The following is a 25576-nucleotide window of genomic DNA, read 5'->3' as shown; positions in this document are numbered from 1 at the left end:
TTCTCAGTCAGCAGGTAGATTCAGGCTGATTGGCAAGAAGAAGCTCAGGGAGGAGCTTTTTTTTTTTTTTTTTTTTGGCAGTACGTGGGCCTCTCACTGTTGTGGCCTCTCCCGTTGCGGAGCACAGGCTTCGGACGCGCAGGCTCAGCAGCCATGGCTCACGGGCCCAGCCGCTCCGCGGCATGTGGGATCCTCCCGGACCGGGGCACAAACCCATGTCCCCTGCATCGGCAGGCGGACTCTGAACCACTGCGCCACCAGGGAAGCCCCCAGGGAGGAGCTTTTAAAGTACACAAATATACCTCGAGGGAAGACTGCTCCCTCTGCCCTGAGCCCTGGTAATAGCCAGGTAAGAAGTGTTTCTTTGTTTGTTACTTTTCTTTCAAAATCGTGAACATAAGCCCTGCTGGCCACCAGAGCCAGGCTATAAAGGGATGTGTCCTCTGGACAGCATTCACAACAGTTGGGGTGCACAAGCCCCTGTCTTGGAGACACTGATGACTTGGGGCCTGGTCAGATGGAAAACATGAAGGGTAGCATCCTCTGGCCTCCTCAGTCTCTGCAGAGGATTGTAATTGGGCCCTGAATGTGTGTTTAATGATAAGCCTGCCACTCAGGTTCCAGTTCTGAAGACAAGCTTATTTGTCTCTTTCACAGTAAGATTAGGCCTGCATTTTAGTCTGCTATATCTCCACTGTGCCCTGGGGCCATTAGTCATTTAAGAACTATTTCTCCTTTTGTTACAGTGCTACGGGACCCACAATAAGTTCTGCTGTAAGTTCTGTTGACTGCCAGAGCCCAGTGAATAAGAGGTGTCCAACTGGGCAGCAGCCACAAAAATCAGGGTTCCAAAGAGTGCACAAACTCCTTTCCAGGAGATACTGGTGATATGGAGTAAGACAGAGAGAGTACAAAGATGATGCTCTGGCCTCTTTCTTTGGAGGTATTTAAGTAGGCTCTCGTATGATGTTAAATTAGAAGTCTTCAGGCCAAAGCTTTAAGGTAAGGAAGTAGGCCTCTTAAACAGAAACACTGGTTGCTTTTTTGTTGGCTCCCTCTGTGCTGGGTTCCGGGGTAGGTGAGTCTGCATGCATGAGCCCTTTAAGAACTGTTTCTCGGTTCCCTATAGTGGGGGTCCCCAACCCCTGGGCCACGGACCACTACCGGTCTGTGGCCTGTTAGGAACCGGGCTGCACAGCAGGAGGTGAGTGGCGGCAGAGTGAGTGAAGCTTCATCTGTATTTACAGCTGCTCCCCACAGGTCACATTACCGCCTGAGCTCTACCTCGTATGAGCATTATGGTAAGTTGTATAATTATTTCATTACATATTACAATGTAATAATAATAGAAATAAAGTGCACAATAAATGTAATGTGCTTGAATCCTCCCGAAACCATCCCCGCCCCGGTCTGTGAAAAAATTGTCTTCCATGAAACTGGTCTCTGGTGCCAAAAAGGTTGGAGACTGCTGCCCTTTAGCCTTGTGAATCTCATGGACCCAAGGCTTGTTGGCTTTCAAAGCTAGATATTTTAGGGGCTTATTTTAGGGCCTCTCAGGTGCTGGTCTTAAAATTTGGGGTGCCAGCTGTGCTGTTCACACCTTTCACTCCTCAGGGAGCAGGTCGGGGTTGTTAGTCCCTCTTGATTGTGGGTTGCCGTGCAACAGGTGGCTTTTATGTGGATTGTGTCTCAGCCTCTACTATCCATTTCAACATAGGCTTTTTCTCATTTGCCTGATGTGTAGGAGCTGCTCAGCTAGTTTTTGGGTTTCTTTCAGAGAAAATTGTTTCATATGTACGTGTAGATTTGGTGTGACTATGGGAGGAGGGTGAATTCATCATCCTCTTATGTAGCCACTTTGAACGTAGAACTATTTCTCCCTTCAACTGTCTCAGTTTTTGCTTTGAAATATAGTCAGCTCTGTATCTGCAGGTTTCATATCCACAGGTTCTGCATCCATGGATTTTGGTATTTGTGGTGAGTCAAGGAACCAATACCCTACAGATACTGAAGGAAAACTGTATTTTGATATCTGTCATTAGGTTTGTAAATGTTTATAATTTTTATGTCTTGCTGTATTGAACCTTTCATTAATATATATATATATTTTTCTTTGTCTCTTATAACCTCTTTTGACTTAAACTCTATTTTGTTTGATATTAGTATGCCCAGCCCTGCTCTCTTTCGGTTCCTTTTTGCATGGAGTATCGTTTTCCATCCTTTCACTTTTAGTCTTTGTATCTGAAGTGATTCTCTTATAGACAGCATATGGCTGAAGCCTGTGGTTTTATCAGTTCTTCCAAACTCAGTCTTTTGTTTGGAGGATTTAATCCCTTTACATTTAAATAAGTACTTATAAGGAGAGATTTATTTCTGTCATTTTGCTCTTTGTTTTTCTTGTGTGTGCCCTTAAGCTCTTTTGTCCCTCATTTCCTGCATTTCTGTCTTTTGAGAAGTGCTTAAATTTCTTTCTCATTTGCTTTGATAAACATTCTTTAGCTGTTTTCTTTGTGGTTATCAGAGGGATTATAAATAATATGCTAAAGTTACAACTCTCTTAATTTGAATTTATACACACCTCATTTCAGTAACATACAAAAATTCTGCCTGCTTACAGCTCCATCCCCACTGTTTTTGTTTTTTTATGTCACAGAATTACATCTTAATACTTTTGTACCCCTGAACATAAACTAATAATTCTTTTAAATGCATTCACTCTTAAATTTTATAGAAAACATGGAGTTACAGATGAAAGTTATAGTACCTTCAGACTAATAATTTTTTAAAATGTTAAATCATGTAGGAAAAGAAGTTCAGTTACAAGCCATTGTTACCATACTAGTAGATTTTATATGCCCATATACTAATTTTATTGAGATCTTTATTTCTCCACATGGCTTCATGTTATTGTCTAGTGTACTTTTATTTTACTTTACAGGACTGCCTTGAGCATTTCTTGGAGGTCATGTCTAGTGGTAACAAACTTCCTCAGCTTTTGTTTATTTGAAAATGTGTTGATTTCTTCCTCACTTTTTTTTAAAAAAATATTTATTTATTTGGCTGCACTGGGTCTTAGTTGCGGAGCACAGGATCTTTAGTTGCAGCATGTGAACTCTTATTTGCAGCACGTGGGATCTAGTTCCCTGACCAGGAATCAAACCCAGGCCCCCTGCATTGGGAGCTCGGAGTCTTAGCACCAGGGAAGTCCCACTTCCTCACTTTTGAAAGAAAATTTTGCCAGAAGGATTGTTGGTTGATGGTTTTCTTCGTTTAGCACTTTGAATGTATTGGCCCGCTGTTTTCTGGCCTCCAAAACTTCTGATGAGAAATTTGCTCTTATATTATTGAGGATCCATTATATGTGATGATTTGCTTTTCTCTTGCTGCTTTCAAAATCTCTCTTTACCCTTGGTTTTTGAAAATTTGATTATGTCTCATTGTGACCCTCTTTGAGTTCATCTTATTTAGAATTAGTTGAGCTTTTTGAATGTTAGCCTTCATGTCTCTCATCAAGTTTGGGACACTTTTTACCATTCTTTCTTTTTTTTTTTTTTTTTTAATTTTTGGCTGCATTGAGTCTTCGTTGCTGCATGCAGGCTTTCTCTAGTTGTGGCGAGCGGGAGCTACTCTTTGTTGCAGTGCACGGGCTTCTTATTGCAGTGGCTTCTCTTGTTGCGGAGCACGGGCTCTAGGTGCGCAGGCTTCAGTAATTGTGCCATGCGGGCTCAGTATTTGTGGCTCGCAGGCTCAGTAGTTGTGGCACGTGGGCTTAGTTGCTCTGCAGCATGTAGGATCCTCCCGGACCAGGGCTCAAACCTGTGTCCCCTGCATTGCCAGGTGGATTCTTAACCACTGCGCCCCCCCCAGGGCAGCCCTTTACCATTATTTCTTCAAATAGTCTTTCTTCCCCTTTTCCTCTTGCTTTTCCTACTGGTACTCCCACAATGCATACACTGGTCCTTGTGGTTGTGTCCCACTCGTCCCTTAGGCTCTGTTTGCTTTTCTTCAGTGTTTTTTCCTTCTGTTCCTCAGTCTCCGTTTCTAGTGTCTTATCTTCAAGTTCACTGATTCATTATTCTGTCTGCTCAAATCTGCCTTTGAATTCCTCTGGTGAATTTTTCATTTTAGTTATTGTACTTTTCAGGTCCAGAATTTTTTTTGGTTTTCTGTCTTTATACTGATGTTTCCATTTTGTTCACAAATCGTCTTCTTAACTTTCTCTACATCTTCCTTTATTTCTTTGAGCATCTTTAAGACTTCTGTTTTAAAGTCTTTGTCTGATATATCTGCCATTAAGTCTTTTTCAGGGACAGATTCTTTTGAATATTTTTTTTCTTTGAATGGACCATGCTCTTCTGTTTTTTGTACGCCTTGTGATATTTTGTTGAACACTGGACATTTTAATTTAATAATGTGGTAACTCTGGAAATCAGATTTCTCTCCCCTCTTCCCCAGTGTTTGCACTTTTTTGTTATTGTTTTAGGTTGTTTTGTTGTTGTTGTTGTTGTAGGCTGTCTGTGTGCTGAGGATCAGCCTGAAGTGTAAACTTAATGTCTAATTATGTCTTTTCTGAGCTTTTACTTGGGTATGTGCAATCATTTTCTAATTTTCCCCACATATTTAGTTTGATTTTTCATGTCCTAGTCTTTAATGTCTGACTCCTGAAAAAGAAAAGACAAAAATGATGGTGGGAAACAAAAAGCAACAGCTCTTTAAATATTCTTAATGCTACCTCAGCCAGAGGGTAGGGGCTTGCAGCAGTGACTACCCTCCTCTTTGTCTGCTTCTCTGTGATCAGCAGCCGCAATCAGCAACTGGAGCACAGATACTCAATATTTGGGGGACAGAGTCCTTTTTGCCCACTCTTGCTCCCCTAAGCTGTGTGCAGGTGGCTCCAAGAACGTGTGCACAGCTGCTTGCCATGTTGTTGGAGGGGGCGTGGGTAGCTACTACTGTGCTAAGAGCTGAAATTGCCCACGATTTACTGTAACGTACGTTTAAGCCTTCCCCATGAAGTTGCAAGCCTTCAGCAGTCTCCAGAGTTCCAAAAAAGTTATATCAGACAGATTCCGCCACTGCAATTGCTTCCTAGTTGGGGAGATAGGTTCCTGGTGCTTCCTACTCCGCCATCTTCATAGAATCCTAGATCATTGAGTTTTAAACTCAAGTCTTGTGTAGATTTGCTTTTAAAGAAAAAAATCTTCTTGTGAACATCTAATTTTGGGCAAAAAAAAATATGCTACTAAGACAAATTTGCAAATAATAAATAAAACTACAAAACCATAAAACCCATATCCCCAATTCATTCAGAATAGCATCATTAATTGTAATGGACCAGTGATGTTTTGCTCAAAGTAAATTACTGCTATGAATGAGAATATACAGGTTATCTTTTTATTTTGTGGTAATATATACATAACATAAAACTTACCATTTTAACCCTTTTAAAGTATATAGTTTAGTTCACATTGTTGTGCAACCATCACATCATTATCCATCTCTAAAATGATTTCATTGTCCCACAGAGAAACTTTGTACCCAGTAAACAATAACTCCCCATTTTTCCATTTCTCAGCCACAAGTTCTTTCTTGAGTTCTGCATATCTGTCCTTTAGTGTGATTACTTAGTTCTCTTATCAGTTTGCTCTGTTGGAAATACCTTGAAATTTTCATCCGTAGTTTGCTCTGTCATTGTTTAGTATTCACTTGGAAGGAACTCATTTATATAAAGATTATCTCTGTTCTTTTGTTCATTAGCTTTATCTATTTAATTTTCAAAAAGCAAATACAAAAGAGCATGTTGTAGTCTCTCAGATGACATAGAATATACTTATAGTGATATTTTAAATTAGCATTAAAACAAAGTTTAAAAAATTTCTACAGGCTTTATACAAGTTTTGAAATATGAGTGTGAAGATACAGTTAGGTTATTCTTTATAGACATGGTATATGGTCATAAGAACATAGGCTAATGTAGTGGAATTAGAAAAGGAGGGATAGCTATGTGGGGGGGCAGAAAAGATGACCTCAGATCCAGATGTGAGAGGAGTAATAGAGCAAGGGTGACCCTCAAGAAATGGAACCTGCTATAGCAGGGGACAGATTTTATCATTAACAAGAGTAGGGAAATTTGAAGGAAAAACTAATTTGAAGAAGAAAACATTTGATGCTTTATCAAGTTAAATCTACCTTGCAGGAAGAAGAGATGATTAAAGGTGTGTTTTAGGAGTTACTGGCATAAAAGAGCTGAGATTAATCACCAGATATTCTTCTGGAATGAGAGAATGCATATTCAGAAGAGCAGAGGCAAGAGTGTTAGGGTTTTCTTCTAACACAGGAGACAAAAAGCAGGGACAGTGGAAGACCCAAGGTATAAAATGAGAATCAGGATAATCATGCCCCAGAAGGAAAGGAAAGCATGTTTAAGATACTGGAAGTCAGCAGTGTAGAATGTGGCTGATAGCATGATGGCAATAAAGGATTACAAAAAATAAAATATCATTTAATGCGATTATTTGCTGAAATTTTACTTTTTTCAAGGAAAACAGAGCTATGTTTTCAGTGCAGAATATCTGATTACAGTGTTGTTTAGAGATTATGCTATTCGTTATTTGTTTGGAATTTTTACCTCTATACTCTTCAATTTCGCAAGAATCTCTTTCTGAGTATAAAATGCTTTGTGATACTTCACTTGTTTTAGAAGTTGAAGCTAGATGATTTATTTTGTCTTTAGGTTCATCATATCTTTTAAAATAGTTTGAGGCATCTTGGGATATCAGACATTTAGGTTGGAACACTTTAAATATTCCAGCCTAAACAGACATTTTAATTTTACAAAGTACTCCTGTTATAATTTATTTTATATCTGTTTCTAATATGTAGGAAAATGGTATTATAACTTGGTTAGGTTTGTTTTATATTGAGATTAATGATTGCAGTGTTAGTAGCCACATTGGTTTTAAGAAAAATCTTACTGGCTTTAAGAAAAATCTTACTAGTTTTAATGGGAAGAGAGTAAGAAGGATAAAATGGGAATGGTTTGAAGAAATTTATAAATACTAGTTGAAACACTTATTAGTGGTTTCTTAATTGAAGTAATTATTTGTGGTATTTGCTTTTTAGAAAATCATTTCGAGAAACATACCAAGCAGATTCTGAAGGATGGGAATTGTCAAAAGATCTGAGAAGTCATCTTGGACATTTAGAATCAGAAATTCAGTTTCTAAGTACGCTTACTGGCATCAGTATAAGACATTACTCCAAGAAGACAGAGGACCTAACGAGCACTGAGATGACAGAAAAGAGTAAGCATTAGTTTCTTTCTTTCTTTTTTTTTTTTTGGCTGCACTGTGTGGCATCTTAGTTTCCCGACCAGGGATTGAATCTGGGCCCACGGCAGTGTAAGTGCTGAGTCTTAACCATTACGCATCCAGGGAATTTCCAGAGTAAGCATTCATTTTAATCTAGAAGTGGTACTGAAGTTTACCTTATTATACATAGGAAATTGGTTGCCTTATCACTGAATTAAAATTCTGCAAGATAATGATTTGAATGTGTGGTTGTGGTAAACTTGTTTTGTCAAGTGTCTATTCAATATCACAGTGTGTGTAATACTCTTAAAAGCTGCCTGAGGTAGATATTAAAGAAGACACAGTCTGTCATTATGTAACTTAACAGTCAAGTAACAGCCATAAGCGACTTTAAGAACAGTAGCAGCATTAATTTGTAAATCTTAGCTGTTGTTCACTACTGACATGAGAGCTGTGTCATCTGTGGTGCTCTGCTGCTATTGAGCATGGCCTTGTGGCCAAGATAAATATTTCAAGAACTGGACCATTTGGCAGAGGAGGGTTTCTGGTCCCAATGACTTACGTTTTATTACCAAGGATCTGTGATGCACTAGCAAGTAAGGGGAAGCTAATTCAGCTGTGCGATTGGATGTTGGGAACTTGGTTTAGAAGAAGGAATCACTTTAGGAAATGCTTCCTGATTTTTCCACCAAAATAACCCTCATGACCAGGGAGAGGAAGAGTGACCCTCAGAAGGTGGTGGGCAGCTCACCTCAGTGAAACTTTGAATTACATGTAGAAATGAAATTTAGACACTTCAGGTACTTGAAAGGAATAGATGGAATACAGAGAATATGGAGAGTGAGATTTTACTGTACAAAAGTCTCACTTTTTCTTTTTGAGCCCCAGGTTTACCCCATCTGTAGAGGTACTTGGTGGTGCCCATTCAGAATGCCTTTGAATGGGCTTGATTCTGAGCTTTCCGCATTGCTGGCTTAGGTTTTAATTTTCCTGGATCTGCCAGGTTAGTTCCACTTTTTTATGTAATATCTAGCTTATCCATCTGATTTTCAGCTTCTAAAATTAGGTTACTCTCATCTTTTTCTCTTTATCCTTGTAAAATTGTGCCCTTCTGGGGGAAGGGGCAATATAGGGGTAGATTAAGAGGTATAGATTATTAGATATAAAACAAGCTACGAGGATATATTATACAACATGGGGAATATAGCCAATATTTTATAATAACTGGAAATGGACTATAACCTTTAAAAATTGTGAATAACTATATTGTCCATGTGTAATGTATGTGTATTGTACAGCAACTATACTTCAGTTTTTAAAAAAAGAGAATTGTGGGGACTTCCCTGGTGGCACATTGGTTAAGAATCTGCTTGCCAGTGCATGGAACATGGGTTCGAGCCCTGGTCCCGGAAGATCCCACATGCCGTGGAGCAGCTAAGTCCATGTGCCACAACTACTGAGCCTGTGCTTTAGAGCCCACGAGCCACAACTACTGAGCCCGCGTGCCTCAACTACTGAGCCCATGTGCTGCAACTACTGAAGCCCGCGCGTTCTAGCACTCACATGCCGCAACTACTGAGCCTGCGTGGTGCAACTACTGGAGCCTGCATGCCTAGAGCCCATGAACCGCAACAAGAGAAGCCACCACAATGAGAAGCCCTCGCACTGCAACGAAGAGTAGCCCCCACTCACCACAACTGTAGAAAGCCCATGCGCAGCAACAAAGACCCAACGCAGCCAAAAATAAATAAAATTAAAAGAAAAAAAGAAGCTCTATCAATTTCTTTTTAAAAAAACTAAATAAAAATTAAAAAAAGAGAATTGTGCTCATTTAAAAATACCTTCATTAGCAAAAGTAGATGGTAATAAAGTCAGAATAATCGTTCTCTCTTGAGGGGGACATAGTGTATAGCCTGGAAAGGGCATGAGGGAACGTTATGGGGTACTTTAAACTTTCTGTATCTTGATCTTAGTGGTGGTTACATGGGAAACACGTGTAAATATATACATATATATATGTATATATATATACACACATATATATATATCATGATGTATACTTAAGAATAGGGCATTTTATGCATTTGAGTATTCATGTTATACCTAAAAAAATACTTTTGCTGTCATTTTAGTAAAGTTTTGAGAGTTAACTGAGGTAAATACATGGATTTAATTTATTGTCTAACTAGGTCTAGATAATGTTGAAAAAATGAAAAATATCTAACAGTTATCATGATTCAAGTTTGTCTAGGGTCATACTAGCATATTTCTGTTTCTTACCTTAATCTTTGGTATAATCAATAACTAGAAAGTACAAGTTGTCTTTAATCTTATTTTGCAAAGGCCATCAATTTGGTGCACATTCTTCCAGGTATTTTCGATGCAAATACACTCTCACACATATACCCACGTATATTATAGGTATCCACACAAAATTAAATAATAGATATTTAAAGGAAATTGTTATTTTCAAACAAAAATATTTATTTTTATGATTTACAGGTATAAAGAAAGTTCTGCAGAGACACAGATTATCAGGAAATTGCCACATGATTACGTTTCAACTTGAATTTCAACTTCTGGAAATCCAGGTAAATTAAGAATACATGTGGTAGATAACACAGATTCTGCTGCTATGAAATAAAAACTCCCACACCCCAGTCTTCAGCAGTGGCTGAGTTGAGGAGACGTTCTTGAGCTAGGGCCCCCTCGTAGCACATTTGTGCAAAGTGGTACCATTAAAAATAAATTTTAAGTATGAATACCCCAGCAACTGCGTGCAGTAGGATTGTTGCTGAGAGCATAGTGCTTTATTGGAGGGCAGTTAGTAAGATATTCCTGGGCTTCCAGTGCAAGCCCCGAGGTCATGGAAACAGTCTTGGATGCCCTCAGTCATCAGCTGATATCTCAGTCATCTATTATCTATTAGTTATCTATTGCTGCTTAACATTTTCTCCCAAGTTTAACAGCTTAAACCAACAAAACACATTTATTATCTCACCATTTTCTGTGGTTCAGGTATTTGGGAGCAGCACAGTTGGTGTTCTTGCTCAGGGCCTCTCCTATAGTTGTGGCCATGTGGGATCACTACAATCTGAAGACTGCTCAGGGCTGGAGGGTTAGACTTCAAGGTGGTTCACGGTTATGCCAGCAAGTTATACAGGATTGCTGAGACACAACATAGGAGGAAGATACTCTTGGTAGGATTTTCACATAAAATCAGAAAGCAGACAGAATATTAATGTGCAGCCCCTGGCCAGGATAGGGCAGAACAAGACTCAGACATCTTCAAAGTCTGGCTCCAAGAAGAATGGGATCCAGGCGTAATTTTGAGAAATGATCAATCCTGGGCACATGCTTTGATAGCAGAAGGCAATTTTAACCCGTTGGTTTTATGAGTTTGGGCCTATAGGGAGTATGTGTAGAGGAGAGGAACAGGGAAGGGCAGGCACACTGCCTTGGCCTCAGTTCGTCAGATAACTAAAGTGGATGTAGACCAGTTGTCACAACCAAGTCATAGGGATCTGCTGCTTGCTTGCATTCACAGTCATGTGCCTGGGTTCCTCATGCTTATCCTCAGCCACAGAAACAGCCTCAAGTTGTCCCTTTTTGTATGCAACGGGAGTTGATGTCACATATCAGAAACTGTCCCCAACTAGTCAAGAGTAACTGGGTCCAGGTATCTGGGCCAGAGGTTTTGCTTCTTGAGAACTCTTTGCAGTCTATGTCCGTGGTTGTCACCACAGACCCCGGCAGGCTGAGAACTGACTGAGGGATATCTAGGCCTCTCATCTGATGGCAGAGTTTCCAGCTTGCTCCCACCTCAGAGTATCCCCGTTTAGTCTGTCAAAGTGACCAAGAACATCCACATCCAACCGGATGCCAAAGCCGGTTGAGTAGGATGTCATGGACATGGGTGATGAGTGTCCCTAGGGAAGGTAAACTGATCCCAGGTTGGCACCAGGCCTTAGAGCCATGCAGAGTCACCAAGTTGATATTGTAGTTCTGTATGACCTCAAACATCATCTGCTGAAGACTAAAACAGAATATGGACCCAAATGGGTTGATCTCGTTTAGGATGAAAAGCCCATGCCAGGACTCCAGACTTCTCCTTTGTGTGGCCCAGAAATTCCTGGATGTTGTCTCGTTGCATAAGGCTGCATAGTTGGACAACTGCCTTTTCTTTCTTTATGGCTAATGTGCTCCTAAGCTCAGAGTGGTGAGATACCAAATGCTTACCTGCATTCTGCCCTCCATTAATGGCCAGGCCTATAATCTGTGTCGGGTTGGCAGAGTCAGAGGTTTGAGGTCTAGTTCCATGTCTGAGAACATCTGCACTATCAGTGTATACATTGTCCAGGAAACTGCTCAGGGTCATCCTAGTAGCCTTGGGGTCCTACAGGCTTTTTCTGCTGTTGGCATTCACCTTTTTTATAGTCACTTCCTGACTTATCTGGAGAGAAGTTAGACTGCTAGCAAAATTAGGCTTATCCTTGGGAGGATGTCCACAAGTCCAACAGAGAAAAGAAAGACCATCCTCTGAAGTTGAGGTGAACGAGCTGCTCAGTGGAGCTATACATTCCAGGATAGGTTGTGGCCAGATTGATTAGTGTGCTCATTAGTGGGACTTTGGCCTGAGAGATAAAATAGCCTGGAATATTTTAATTTCATTTTGTTGAAGTTCCATACTCTGGTCACCTTAAGCCTCTGAAGAAAAGCATCAAGTGGTAATTTGATCACATCATGAGTTAGATCAAGGATGAGGTTTCAGTTTGGGGGCATTTTTTATAATGCGACGTGCTTCTTAAGAATGGCTATTACCTGACCAGAGGCATTCCCAGCATGAACTGGCACTGGGCAGCTCCCACAGTAGCTTAGCTTGATGGTCCTGGGTGGCCACCATGAAGCCACATAGACAGGACCAGAGCCATGTGGGCCCTACCATACAGGACCTGCTACCCCTGCTGTAGTGGCTATGCTCCCTACCTCCTACCAGGCAGCAGTGGCACCAGCCCAGACCTCACCTTTTAAGCTAATATTCTGATCCTCATACCACCAAAGCATGATTGAAAACTTTGTAACCATTTAGTATTGGCCTAAAGTTATACTGTTAGCTCACATGTTGAATGAATTAGAATTAGTTGAGCTGCACATAACAGAAAACTTAAAAATAAGGAAGGTTCAAAGTACTAGTTTATTTCTCTATTGCTTAAACAAAATTGCAGGATATGTTTTCAAGGGCTAGTATGGTGGTTTCATGATCATCAGGCTCTGCCATCACCCATGTGACTTCCAAATCATAGTGCAGTTATCACTTTAGCATTTCAGACATCGGGAAAGGGCTGGGCAAACCAGGGCTCACCTTTTCCATTGAAGGACACTTCTCAGAAGTTGTAACACCCATCGTTTTCACCTACATTCTAATGGCCAATAAATTAGTGCAAGGGAGGCTGGAAATTTAGCCTTCATTATGCATGGCCATGTAGCCAGTGAAAAAATCGGAGCAAGAAAGAAGTACAAATATTGGGGACTACCAGCAGTTTCTGTCCCACATGCTTTAGGGGATGCAGGAAAAAAATATATAAGGAGAGGAACAATTTATATTCTTTGAAAGACATAGAACACAGTAATTGCTGAATCTCTAAAGGGACATAAGTTGTCATTATATACATTTCAAAGTATGTAGATGCTTTTCAACTGCTTGGTTTTACCTAATTTGCTACAAAAAGAGCATGCTGTCCCAGGCTATGTTAAGAACACTCCCTTTCTCTCTGCACCTTTCCAGTTTTATGATTTTTATTATTTATTGGTAAACCCTCAGATGTTCTAGACCTACTTGGGTAAGTATATTTTTAGAACTATATCTCTAATGGAATTGCCAGGTTAAAGGAGATTTACATGTAAATTCTGATTGATAGTACCAAACTGCCTTCTAAAATAATTTTACCGTTTTACGTGTTGAGCAGATTTTTATAGTTGAGACTGATAGAAAAAAAACAGTCATAAATAAATAGCAACCTTCTGTGTTCTAAAACACTTTTTAAAACAAAATTTCCACTAGAGGGAGACATTTAACTATCAGAAAATTAAAAAGTAACCTAAACAATAAAATTATCTTACTTGTAGAATATTGTTATAATAAAATCATGATAGTACAATGTTAGAAACCAAAGTGACCTAAAATCATATTAATAGAATGCTGGGACCAAAAGTGACCTTATAGATTATCTAGGTCAACCCTCTTATAGGGAAATACACCCAGAATGTTTGAATGATTACCCATGTTGGCACAGCTATTATTGTCAGATGCAGTTGGAGCATATAACTCTTTTCCCCAGATTTACCCTCTGGTGTTGTTAGTGCTAATGTACTGTTTGTGAGGAGTTGCAAGAACATTATAATTAACATGTGTCAGCATTCACAGTCCATGCAGCATAATAAGTCAAATGGGTGGCAGTTTCTGGGGGAAGTGACAGTTGAGTATGTTTTCATAACTGCTCTCCCTGAAATGCAATGGAATGAAAAAAAAGATTCAAAAATAGGGAAAATTTTAAATTAAAAGAATATTTGGTCCTGGCACAACTTCAACTACTGGGAGCTATAAAAAATAAAATTGGCAGCTTGGATAATCATAAAGGTTTGAGAGACAACCAAGAACTAGGGCAGGGTTGAACAGTAAGGTTCATCTACACAAGGCCAGCCCTTCAAGACTGGAGAGGTGACTGTTTCATGTAATGCATAGAAACCAACATAGATAATCAAGTAAAACGAAGAAACAGAGGAATATGTGTGAAACAAGAAAGAACAAGATTAAACCTCAGGAAAAATCCTTAACGAAACAGAGATAAGTAATTTACCTGATAAAGAGTTCAAAGTAATGGTCATAAAGATGCTAGCCAAACTCAGGAGAAGAATGGATGAACACACGGAGAACTTCAACAAAATATGGAAAATATAAGAAAGTTCCAAACAGAAGTCCCCAAGCTAAAGAGTACAATAACTGAACTGAAAAATACATTGGAGATTTTAATAGCAGACAGCATGAAACAGAAGAAAAGATCAGTGAACTCAAAGACAGGGCACAGGAACTCACCAAATCAAAGCAGCAAAAACGAAAAAGAATGAAAAAAAAGTGAAGATAGCTTAAGGGATTTATGGGACAACATGAAGTGTGCTAACATTCACATTACAAGGAGTTCCAGAAGGAGAAGAGAAAGGGTCTGAAAACATATTTGAAGAAGTAATGGTGGAAAACTTCCCTAAACTGTGAAAACAGTTCTCCAGATCCAGGAACCCCAGAGAGTTCCAAATAAGAGGAACCGCAAAAACCCCACACCGACACATTAAAATTAAAATACCAAAATTTGAAAACAAGGAGAGACTCTTAAAAGCAGCAAGAGAAAAAAAATTGTTATGTACAAGGGAACACCCTAAAGACCTTAAGCAGATTTTTCTGGGGAAACTTTGCAGGTCAGATGAGAGTGGCATAAGTATTCAAAGGGCTGAAAGAAAAAAATTTCCAACCAAGAATTATCAACCTGGCAAAGTTATCATTCAGAATCGAAGAAGAGGTAAAAGAATTTTGCAGATAAGCAAAAGCTAAAGGAGTTCATCACCACTAAATCAGCCTTAAAAGAAATGTTAAAGGGATTTCTTTAAGCTGAAAAGAAATGGCACTAATTAGTAACAGGAAAACATGAAAGTATAAATCTCACTGGTAAATGTAAATATGTAGTATAGGTAGTGAATTCATCACTTATAAAGCTAATACATAGGTTAAAAGACAAAAATAGTAAAAACAACTAACTACAATAATTATTTAAGGGATATACATGATAAAAATATGTAAAATGTAAAATCAAGAACATAAAACATTGAGGGGGAGAGTAAACATGTAGAGCTTTGGAATGTGTTTAAGTTGTTATCAACTTAAAAGAGACTGTTGTAAATGTAAGTTGTTATTTGTAAGCCTCATGGTAACCATAAAGCCAAAACCTGTAGTAGATACACAAAAGATAATGAGAAAGGAATATTAGCATACCACTAAAGAAGGTCATTTAACCACAAAGGAAGAAAGCAAGAGAAGAACAGAGAAACTACAAAACACTAGAAAATAATGAACAAAGTGGCATTAAGTACATACCTATCAATAATTACTTTAAATGTAAATGGACTAAATTCTCCCATCAAAAGAAATAGGGTAGATAAACAAATAAAAAACAAGACCCCTCTGTACACTGCCTACAAGAGACTCACTTCAGGTATAAGGACACACACAGACTGAAAGTGAAGGGGTAGAAAAATATATTCCATGCAAATGAAAACCAGAAGAAATCTGTGGTAGGTATACTTATATCAGACAAAATAAACTTTTAAAAAAGGCGATAATAAGGGACAGGAGGGCACTACATAATAATAAAGGGGTCAATTCAACAAGAGGATATAAGATTTATAAATATTTATGCACCCAGCAGAGGAGCACCTACATATATAAAGCAGATATTGACAGACCTAAAGGAGAAACTGACAGCAATATAATAATAATAGGGGACCTTAAATTGATCACACATCAATGGATAGATCATCCAGGGAGAAAATCAATAAGGAAACATTGACCTTAAAGAACACGTTAGACCAGGTTGACTTAACAGATGTATATAGAACATTCCTTCCAAAAGCAACAGCATACACATTCTTTTCAGGTATATATGGAACATTCTCCAGGATAGAACATATATGCTTTTTTTTTTTTTTGCGGTACGCGGGCCTCTCACTATTGTGGCCTCTCCCATTGCTGCTGAGCACAGGCTCCGGACGCGCAGGCTCAGCGGCCATGGCTCACGGGCCCAGCCGCTCCGCGGCACGTGGGACCTTCCCGGACCGGGGCACGAACCCATGTCCCCTGCATCGGCAGGCGGACTCTCAACCACTGCACCACCAGGGAAGCCCCATATATTCTTATATGTTATAAGTCTTAAATATAAGAAGGTTGAAATGATGTCAAGCATCTTTTCCAACCGCAGTGGTATGGCTAGAAATCAATTACAAGAAGAATACTGGAAATTTCACAAATATGTGGAGATTAAAAACATGCTACTGAACAACCAATGGGTCAAAAAACAAATGGAAGCAAAATAAAGAAATACCTTGAGGCTAATGAAAATGGAAATACAACATACCAAAACTTATGAACTGCAGTAAAAGCAGTTCTGAAAGGGAAGACCATGGCAATATACGCCTATCTAAAGAAACAAGAAAAATCTCAAAACACTTAACTTGATACCTCAAGGAACTGAGGTATAAAGATAAAGAAGAACAAATGAAGCCCAAAGTTACCAGAAGGAAGGGAATAACATAGATCAGAGGGAATTCCCTGGTGTTCCAGTGGTTGGGACTCTGTGCTATCACTGCCGAGGGCCTGGGTTTGATCCCTGGTTGGGGAACTAAGATCCTGCAAGCCACTTGGTGGGGCCAAAAACAAACAAACAAAGCAAAGCAAACAAAAAAACCTATGAACATAAATCAGAACAGAAACAAATGAAATAGAGACTAAAAAGACGTTAGAAAAGATCAATGAAACTAAGAGCAGATTCTTTGAAAGGATAATCAAAATTGATAAATCTTTAGCTAGACTCACCAAGAAAAAAAAAAGACTCAAATAAAATCAGAAATGAAAGATGAGTCATTACAACTGCTACCACAGGAATACAAAGGATCATAAGAGACTACTGTGAACAATTATGCACCAACAAATGGATAAACTCCTAAAAGCAACCTTCCAAGACTGAATCAGGAAGAAATAGAAAATCTGAACAGGCCAGTTACTAATAGGGAGATTGAATCAGTAATTTAAAACCTCCCAACTAAAATCCAGGACCAGATGGCTTCACTGATGACTGCTACCAAACATATAAAGAGGAATTAATACCAGTGCGTCTCAAACTCTTCCAAAAAGAGGAGGAACACTTCTGAACTTACTTTAGAAAGCCAATTTACTCTGATACCCCAAATAGACAAGGGCACAGAAAAGAAAATTATAAGCCAATATCCCTGGTGAACATAGATGTAAAAATCTTCAACAAAATATTAGCAAACTAAATTCAGCAATACATTAAAAGGATCATTCACAATGATCAAGTGGAACTTATTCCAGGGATGCAAGGATGGTTCAACATTTGCAAATCAATCGATGTGCTACACCACATGAACAAAAAAGAAGGATAAAACATCATATGATTATCTCAATAAATGCAGAAAAAGCATTTGATAAAATTCAGCAACAATTTATGGTAATAACTTCAACAAAGTGGGTATAGAAGAGCTTTTGCACAGAAAAGGAAACCATAAACAAGATGAAAAGACAACCCTCAGAATGGGAGAAAATATTTGCAACCAAAGCAACTGACAAAGGACTAACCTCCAAAATATACAAGCACCTCATGTAGCTCAATATCAAAAAAACAAACAACCCAATCCAAAAATGGGCAGAAGTCCTAAATAGACATTCCTCCAAAGAAGATATACAGATTGCCAACAAACACATGAAAGGTTGCTCAACATCACTAATTATAAGAGAAATGCAAATCAAAACTACCATGAGGTATCACCTCACACCGGTCAGAATGGCCATCATCAAAAAATCTACAAACAATAAATGCTGGAGAGGGTGTGGAGAAAAGGGAACCCTCTTGCACTGTTGGTGGGAATGTAAATCAATACACCCACTATGGAGAACAGTATGGAGGTTCCTTTAAAGACTAAAAATAGAACTACTGTATGACCCAGCAATCCCACTACTGGGTATATACCCTGAGAAAACCATAATTCCAAGAGAGACATGTACCACAATGTTATAGGGAAATACATTATTGAAATACAAATATTGTAAACAGTTTTTTATTTTTATTAATTTTTTATTGTAAACAAATATTGTAAACAATATTTACAATAGCCAGGACATGGAAGCAACCTAAATGTCCATTGACAGATGGGTGGACTATTACTCAGCCATAAAAAGAAACGAAACTGAGTTATTTGTAGTGAGGTGGGTGGACCTAGAGTCTGTCATACAGAGTGAAGTAAGTCAGAAAGAGAAAAATACCGTATGCTAACACATATATATGGAATCTAAAAAAAAAAAAAGGTTCTGACGAACCTAGGGGCAGAACAGGAATAAAGACTCAGACATAGAGAATGGACTTGAGGACATGGGGAGGGAGAAGGGTAAGTTGGGACGAAGTGAGAGAGTGGCACTGACATATATACACTACCAAATGTAAAATAGATAGCTAGTGGGAAGCAGCCGCATAGCACAGGGAGATCAGCTTGATGCTTTGTGACCACCTAGAGGGGTGGGATAGGGAGGGTGGGAGGGAGACACAAGAGGGAGGGGATATGGGGATATATGTATATGTATAGCTGATTCACTTTGCTATACAGCAGGAACTAACACACCATTGTAAAGCAATTATACTCCAATAAAGATGTTTAAAAAATTAAAATAAATAAATAAACTAGATAGCTAGTGGGAAGCAGCCACATAGCACAGGGAGATCAGCTCCATGCCTTGAGACCACCTAGAGGGGTGGGATAGGGAAGGTGGGAGGGAGATGCAAGAGGGAGGAGATATGAGGTTATATGTATACGTATAGCTGATTCACTTTGTTATACAGCAGAAACTAACACAACATTGTAAAACAATTATACTCCAATAAAGATGTTAGAAAAAGATAAAAGTTATTATAAAATGTTTAAAAAAGTGGGTATGGAGGGAATATACCTCAAAATAATAAAGGACATGTATGATGAGCTCACATCTAACTTCATACTCAATAGTGAAAAGCTGAAAGCTTTTCCTGTAGTATCTAGAATAAGACAAAGGATGCCCTCTCTTACCGTGTTTATCCAACACAGTATTGGAAGTTTTAGCCAGATCAGTTAGATTAAAAAAAAGAAATAAAAGGCATCCAAATTGGAAAGAAAGAAGTCATACTGTCACTATTCATAGATGACATGTTATTATTTATAGAAAACCCTAAAGGCTCCACCAAAAAAAAAAAAAGAACCAGAAAAACTATTAGAACAAATGAACTAATTCAGTTAAGTTGTAGAATACAAAATCAATAAATCTGTTGCATTTCTATACCCTAATAATGAACTATCAGAGAAATTAAGAAAACAATTTCATTTACAATAGCATCAAAAAGAATAAAATACCTACAAATAAGTTTAACCAAGGAGGTGAAAGGGCTGTGCACTGAAAAGTCTGACATTGATGAAAGAAGTTTATAACACAAATAAGTAGAAAGATACTCCATGCTCATAGATAGGAAGAATTAATATTGTTAAAATGTCCATACTGATGAAAGTTATCTACAGATTCAGTGCAATCCCTACCAAAATTCCAACGATGTTTTTCACAGAAATAGAAGAAACTCTTAAAATTTGTTTGGAACCACAAAAGATCCCAAATAGCCAACGCAATCTTTTTTTTATTAAATAAATTTATTTATTTATTTTTGGCTGCATTGGGTCTTTGTTGCTGCATGCGGGCTTTCTCTAGTTGCGGTGAGCAGGGGCTACTCTTCGTTGTGGTGTGCAGTCTTCTTATTGCGGTGGCTTCTCTTGTTGTGGAGCATGGGCTCTAGGCGTGCGGGCTTCAGTAGTTGTGGCTTGCGGTCTCTAGAGAGAAGGCTCAGTAGTTGTAGCGCATGGGCTTAGTTGCTCCACGGCATGTTGGATATTCCTGGACCAGGGATTGAACTCGTGTCCCCTGCATTGGCAGGCGGATTCGTTTTTTTTTTTAATTTTATAAATTTATTTATTTATTTATTTTTGGTTGCGTTGGGTCTTTGTTGCTGTGTGCAGACTTTCTCTAGTTGTGGCGAGCAGGGGCTACTCTTTGTTGTGGTGCGCAGGCTTCTCATTGCGGTGGCTTCTCTTGTTGCAGAGCACAGGCTCTAGGCGCACAGGCTTCAGTAGTTGTGGCATGCGGGCTCAGTAGTTGTGGCTTGCGGGCTCTAGAGCGCAGACTCAGTAGCTGTGGTGCACGGGCTTATTTGCTCCGCGGCATGTGGGATCTTCCCGGACCAGGGCTCGAACCCGTGTCCCCTGCATTTGCAGGCGGTTTCTTAACCACTGTGCCATCAGGGAAGTCCCTGGCAGGCGGATTCTCAACCACTGTGCCACCAAGTCCCTCCTAAGCAATCTTGAGAAAGAAGAGTAAACCTGGAGCTATTACGCACCTTGATTTCAAACTACATTACAAAACTATAGTGGTCTAAACAATATTGTGTTGGCATAAAATGGATACATATGTCAATGGAACAGAATAGAGAACCGAAGAAATAAACCCATGCATATACGGTCAATTAATTTATGTCAAAATAGCCAAGATTATAGAAAGGGGAAAGGATAGTCTCTTCCATAAATGGTGTTGGGAAAACTGGATAGCCACATGCAAAAGGATGAAACTGGACCACTCTTACATCATACATAAAACCTAACTCAAAATGGATTAAAGATTTGAATGTAAGACCTGAGACCATAAGACTCCTAGAAAAAACATAGGTGGTAAGCCCCTTGACATCATTCTGGTGATGATTTTTTGGATTTGACACTAAAGGCAAAAATAAACAAGTAGCTACATGAACCTAAAAAGTTTCTGCACAGCAAAGGAAACCATCAACAAAATTACAAGGCTGAATGGGAGAAAATATTTGCAAGTCATGTCTGATAAGGTGTTAATATCCAAAACATGTAAAGAACTCATAAAACTCAATAGTGCAAAAAACAGTCTGATTAAAAATGGGCAGAGGATTTGATTAGACATTTTTCCAGAGAAGACAAACAGAAGACCAGCAGGTACATGCAAAGGTGTTCAACATTACACTATTCATCAAGGAAATGTAAATCAAAACCACAATTAGCTATAACCTCACACTGGTTAGAATGTGTAATGTAAATAATACAAGAAATAACAAGTGTTGGTGAGGATGTAGGGAAATGGGAATTCTTGTGCACTGTTGGTTGCAATGTAAATTGGTGCAGCCACTATGGAAAACAATATGGAGGCTCCTCAGAAAGTTAAAATATAACTGTTACATGATCCAGCAGTTCTTCTGGGTATTTTATTCAAAGGAAACAAAAACACTAACTCAAAAAGATACATGCACCCCCATGTTTATTGCAGCATTATTTACAATAACCAAGACAGGGAAACAAATTTAGTGTCCATCGATGGACGAATGGATAAAGAAAATGTGGTCTGTATATAAAATGGAATATTATTCAGCCATAAAATGAATGAAATCTTGCCATTTGTGACAACATGGATGGACCTTGAGGGCATTATGCTAAGTGAACTCAGACAGAGAAAGACAAGTACTGTATGATCTCACTTATATATGGAATCTAGGAAACAGCATAAACAAAAAGAAGAGCAAGCTTATAGATGTAGAGGATAGATTGGTGGTTGCCAGGGGAGGGGGTTGGGGGAAATGGGTGACGGTGGTCAAAAGGTACAGACCTCCAGTTAGAAAATAAATTAGTCATGGGGATCTAATGTACAGTATGGCAACTATAGTTAATAATACTTTATTGCATTTTTTAAAGTTGCTAAGAAAGTAAATCTTCAAATCATCACAAAGAAACAATTTTTGTAATTATGTGTGGTGTTGAATATTGACTGTGTGATCATTTCACAATATATACAAATATGTAATCATGATTTTGTACATCTGAAACTAATACAGTGTTATATGTCAATTATATCTCAAAAAAATTTTTTTAAAAAGAATACAATCCAAAAAAAAGAAAAAAGAATACAGTCCCATATCATAGTCTCCAGAGAAAATTTACCTGATGTGATGACATTCAAACCCAAATGAAAGAAAACACTGAAATCTGATGTAGGGTATTTTGTGAAATTACAGGACCCTTTTCTTGAATGTCTTTACCCCAAATCCTTAAGTTGTAGAGAAGAATGAGAAATGCGGGCTTAAATTGACTGTGGTAGAAAGGAATGTGCTGCTGAGACTCATGCAGGGTCTTTGAGGTCAGGTTGTTTACAAGGTCCTTCCCTTGTTTGCCAACTGGGGTGGGTTGACCTCGTTAGCAGTATGACTGGCAAGGAGAGAGATGGAGAAAAAATATATTGAAGAATTCACAACACACCAAAAATAAATGAATGAATGAATGAATAAAAAATGGAGGGGCCAGTAAATCATAGGCTTTATGCTGACAGGGTACTTTGCCTATTCTAATGGGTATAAGGCCAAAATCCAAAACACTTACACATACTCAAACAAAAGACAAGGCATTTCTCTGAGATTTTTTTTCTTTTCCCCTTTTTTTTTTGTTATAACAGCTCTATTGAGATGTAGTTCACATACCATATAATTCATCCATTAAAAGTATACATTCAGCAGTTTTTAATTTATTCAGCTTTGTGCAACCATCACCACATCAATTTTAGAACTTTTTTATCACCTCAAGGAGAAACCCCATGCTCTTTATCACCCCTCATTTGCCTTTCTTCTGCCCAGACCTGACTTATCTATCTTCTATCTCTATGGATTTGCCTATTCTTGGCATTTCATAGAAATGGAATCATATAATTTGTATGATTACAAATTTTTTGACTGGTTTCTTTCACTTAGCACAATGTTTTCAGGGTTCATTCATGTTGTAGCATATATCATTACTTCATTCTTTTAAAAATTTTTTTTTGGCTGCATCATGAGGATCTATCACATTTTGTTTATTCATTTGTCAGCTGAGAAACATTTCGCTTGTTTTCACCTTTTGGCTGTTATGGATGACATTTCTGAAGATATTCATGTATAAGTTTTTAAGTGGACGTTATGTTTTCATTTTTCTTATATAAATCTAGGTAGAGAATTACTGGGTCAGATGGAAGTACCAGATTATGATTAGTATGTTGAGCATCTTTTCATAAGCTTATTGGCCATTTGTATATCATCTTTGGTGAAATGTCTGTTGAGATCCATTGCCCAGTTTTTAAGTGGGTTATTTGTCTTTTCATTATTGAGTTGTAAGAATGTTCTGGAATTTGTTGTGTTTTTGTTTTGTTTTGGTTTGGTTTGGTTTTTTTTTTTGCGGTATGCGGGCCTCTCACTGTTGTGGCCTCTCCCATTGCGGAGCACAGGCTCCGGACGTGCAGGCTCTGCGGCCGTGGCTCACGGGCCCAGCCGCTCCACAGCATGTGGGATCTTCCCGGACCGGGGCACGAACCCGCGTCCCCTGCATCGGCAGGCGGACTCTCAACCACTGTGCCACCAGGGAAGCCCTGGAATTTTTTTTTGATGAGATATGGTGGTAGATGCCCACAAACAGTCTACTTTGACTACAGCTGCTCCTAACAATTCCCACTATATTCTTGAGCAGCGGAAAAAACTAAACAGTGATTATAAGCCATTAATATCCATTTCTCCAGCAGCTGAAAATACAGAAAGACAAGTCAGATATTACCCAGACAAATGGTAAACAGTCAAGCATTATCTACTCACTCTATATCCTTAGGAAATAGAAGAAATTGCTAGATCTACTCCTGTTAACAAAAAAGATCCACAGAGTACAGAACACAAAAATGGTGCAGAATTTGTTAGTCATCATTTAGAAACCTTGCCATGAAAGGAATTCGAAAATGTAGATAAATTCTCTTTGAAATAATTAATCCAGGAAATAAAAGAACATGCTATATTATAACTGCACTCTCAAATGAAAGCATTCAAAGAAAATTGAATAAGAGGGAAAAAGAGCTGGGAGAAAGAAAGGAAGAATAAAATGATTATAGTGCTGAAAAATAAATTAGAAGTAGTTAGGAGTAGAATATGGAGGATAGGCTTGAGAAAAATCACCTACAAGTGCAATTGAAAAGAAGAAAAATCTGGAAGACAATGAAGATTCATATGATTTTTCCAAAAACAAGAAAAAATGAAAGAGAAATTATAGGTAAATATATAATAGAAGAAAATTTACTAGAGTAAAGGAGAAAACCTGGATTTTGCAGATCAAAGTATTTAACAGTTTATTTAACAATCCCCATTATTGAATATAGACTTGTTTTTGGCTTTTTGTAATAAGAAGCTGTTAGCCTTTGTCTTCATTTCTTTATGATATATTCATAGAATTCAAATTGCTGAGACAGAGAATATAAACATTTTAAGTTATGTATTGTCAAAACAATGTTATAGGTAAAAGTGTCATCTCATTGTGTTAATTTACATTTATCTTATTACTTGTCAGAGCAAACATTTTTTTTCCATGTAACTTGTCTTTTACCTCTGAGTTTTTAGTGCATGTTATGTGCCTTTTTCTTTTAAGTTTTCATATCTCCTTGTCATTTTTATAGTACAAATTTTCCTGTTTATTTCTTTTCTTTTAGTTATAAAGCCATTTTATATCGATAGTTTATGTTTTTATGTAATCATATTTGCTTTTTTGTTGTTATTGTTTGCTTAGAAAGTTCTTTCTTACTCAGTAATCAGTTACATGTCTATATTCCCTCCTAATACTTTATGGTTTCAGTGTTAACATTTAAGTAAGTAATTCACTTGGAGTTCATTTTGGTTTTTGGTATGGAGTGAGGATCTGATTTCACTCTTTTAAGAAGTAACCCATTTGCACAGCAAAGGAAACCATAAACAAAACAAAAAGACAACCCAGAGAATGGGAGAAAATATTTGCTAACGAACCGACTGACGAGGGATTAATCTCCAAAATGTACAAACAGCTCAAGCAGCTCAATATCAAAAAACAAACAACCCAATCAAAAAATGGCCAGAAGATCTAAATAGACATTTCTCCAAAGACAACATACAGATGGCCAAGAGGCACATGAAAAGATGCTCAACGTCACTATTAGAGAAATGCAAATCAAAACTATTTAGATATCACCTCACATCAGTCAGAATGGCAATCATCAAAAAATCTACAAACAATAAATGCTGGAGAGGGTGTGGAGAAAAGGGAAACCTCCTACACTGTTGGTGGGAATATAAATTGGTACAACCATTATGGAGAACAGTTTGGAGGTTTCTTAAAAAACTAAAAATAGAGCTACCATATGATCCAACAATCCCACTCCTGGTTATATATCTGGAGGAAACCATAATTCAAAAAGATATATGTACCCCAGTGTTCATTGCAGCACTATTTACAATAGCCAGGACATGGAAGCAACCTAAATGTCCATCAACAGAGGAATGGATAAAGATGTGGTATGTATATACAATGGAATATTA

General features: G+C 38.2%; 1 protein-coding gene across 3 annotated transcripts in view; it reads left to right on the top strand.

Moving 5' to 3' along the window:
- Positions 1–25576, top strand: part of CENPP (centromere protein P) — a 229613-nt gene that overhangs the window by 10769 nt on the left and 193268 nt on the right. For all 3 annotated transcript variants that reach the window (XM_060155480.1, XM_060155478.1, XM_060155479.1), the window contains exons 2-3: positions 7123–7304; positions 9813–9901. In XM_060155480.1, coding sequence (XP_060011463.1) covers positions 7123–7304; positions 9813–9901 — 271 coding nt within the window. The remainder of the gene's footprint in view (positions 1–7122; positions 7305–9812; positions 9902–25576) is intronic.

The sequence above is a fragment of the Lagenorhynchus albirostris genome, chromosome 7, assembly GCF_949774975.1.
Source record: "Lagenorhynchus albirostris chromosome 7, mLagAlb1.1, whole genome shotgun sequence".
In the NCBI taxonomy this organism is placed as follows: domain Eukaryota; kingdom Metazoa; phylum Chordata; class Mammalia; order Artiodactyla; family Delphinidae; genus Lagenorhynchus; species Lagenorhynchus albirostris.
This window is presented reverse-complemented; position numbering and strand designations above follow the sequence as displayed.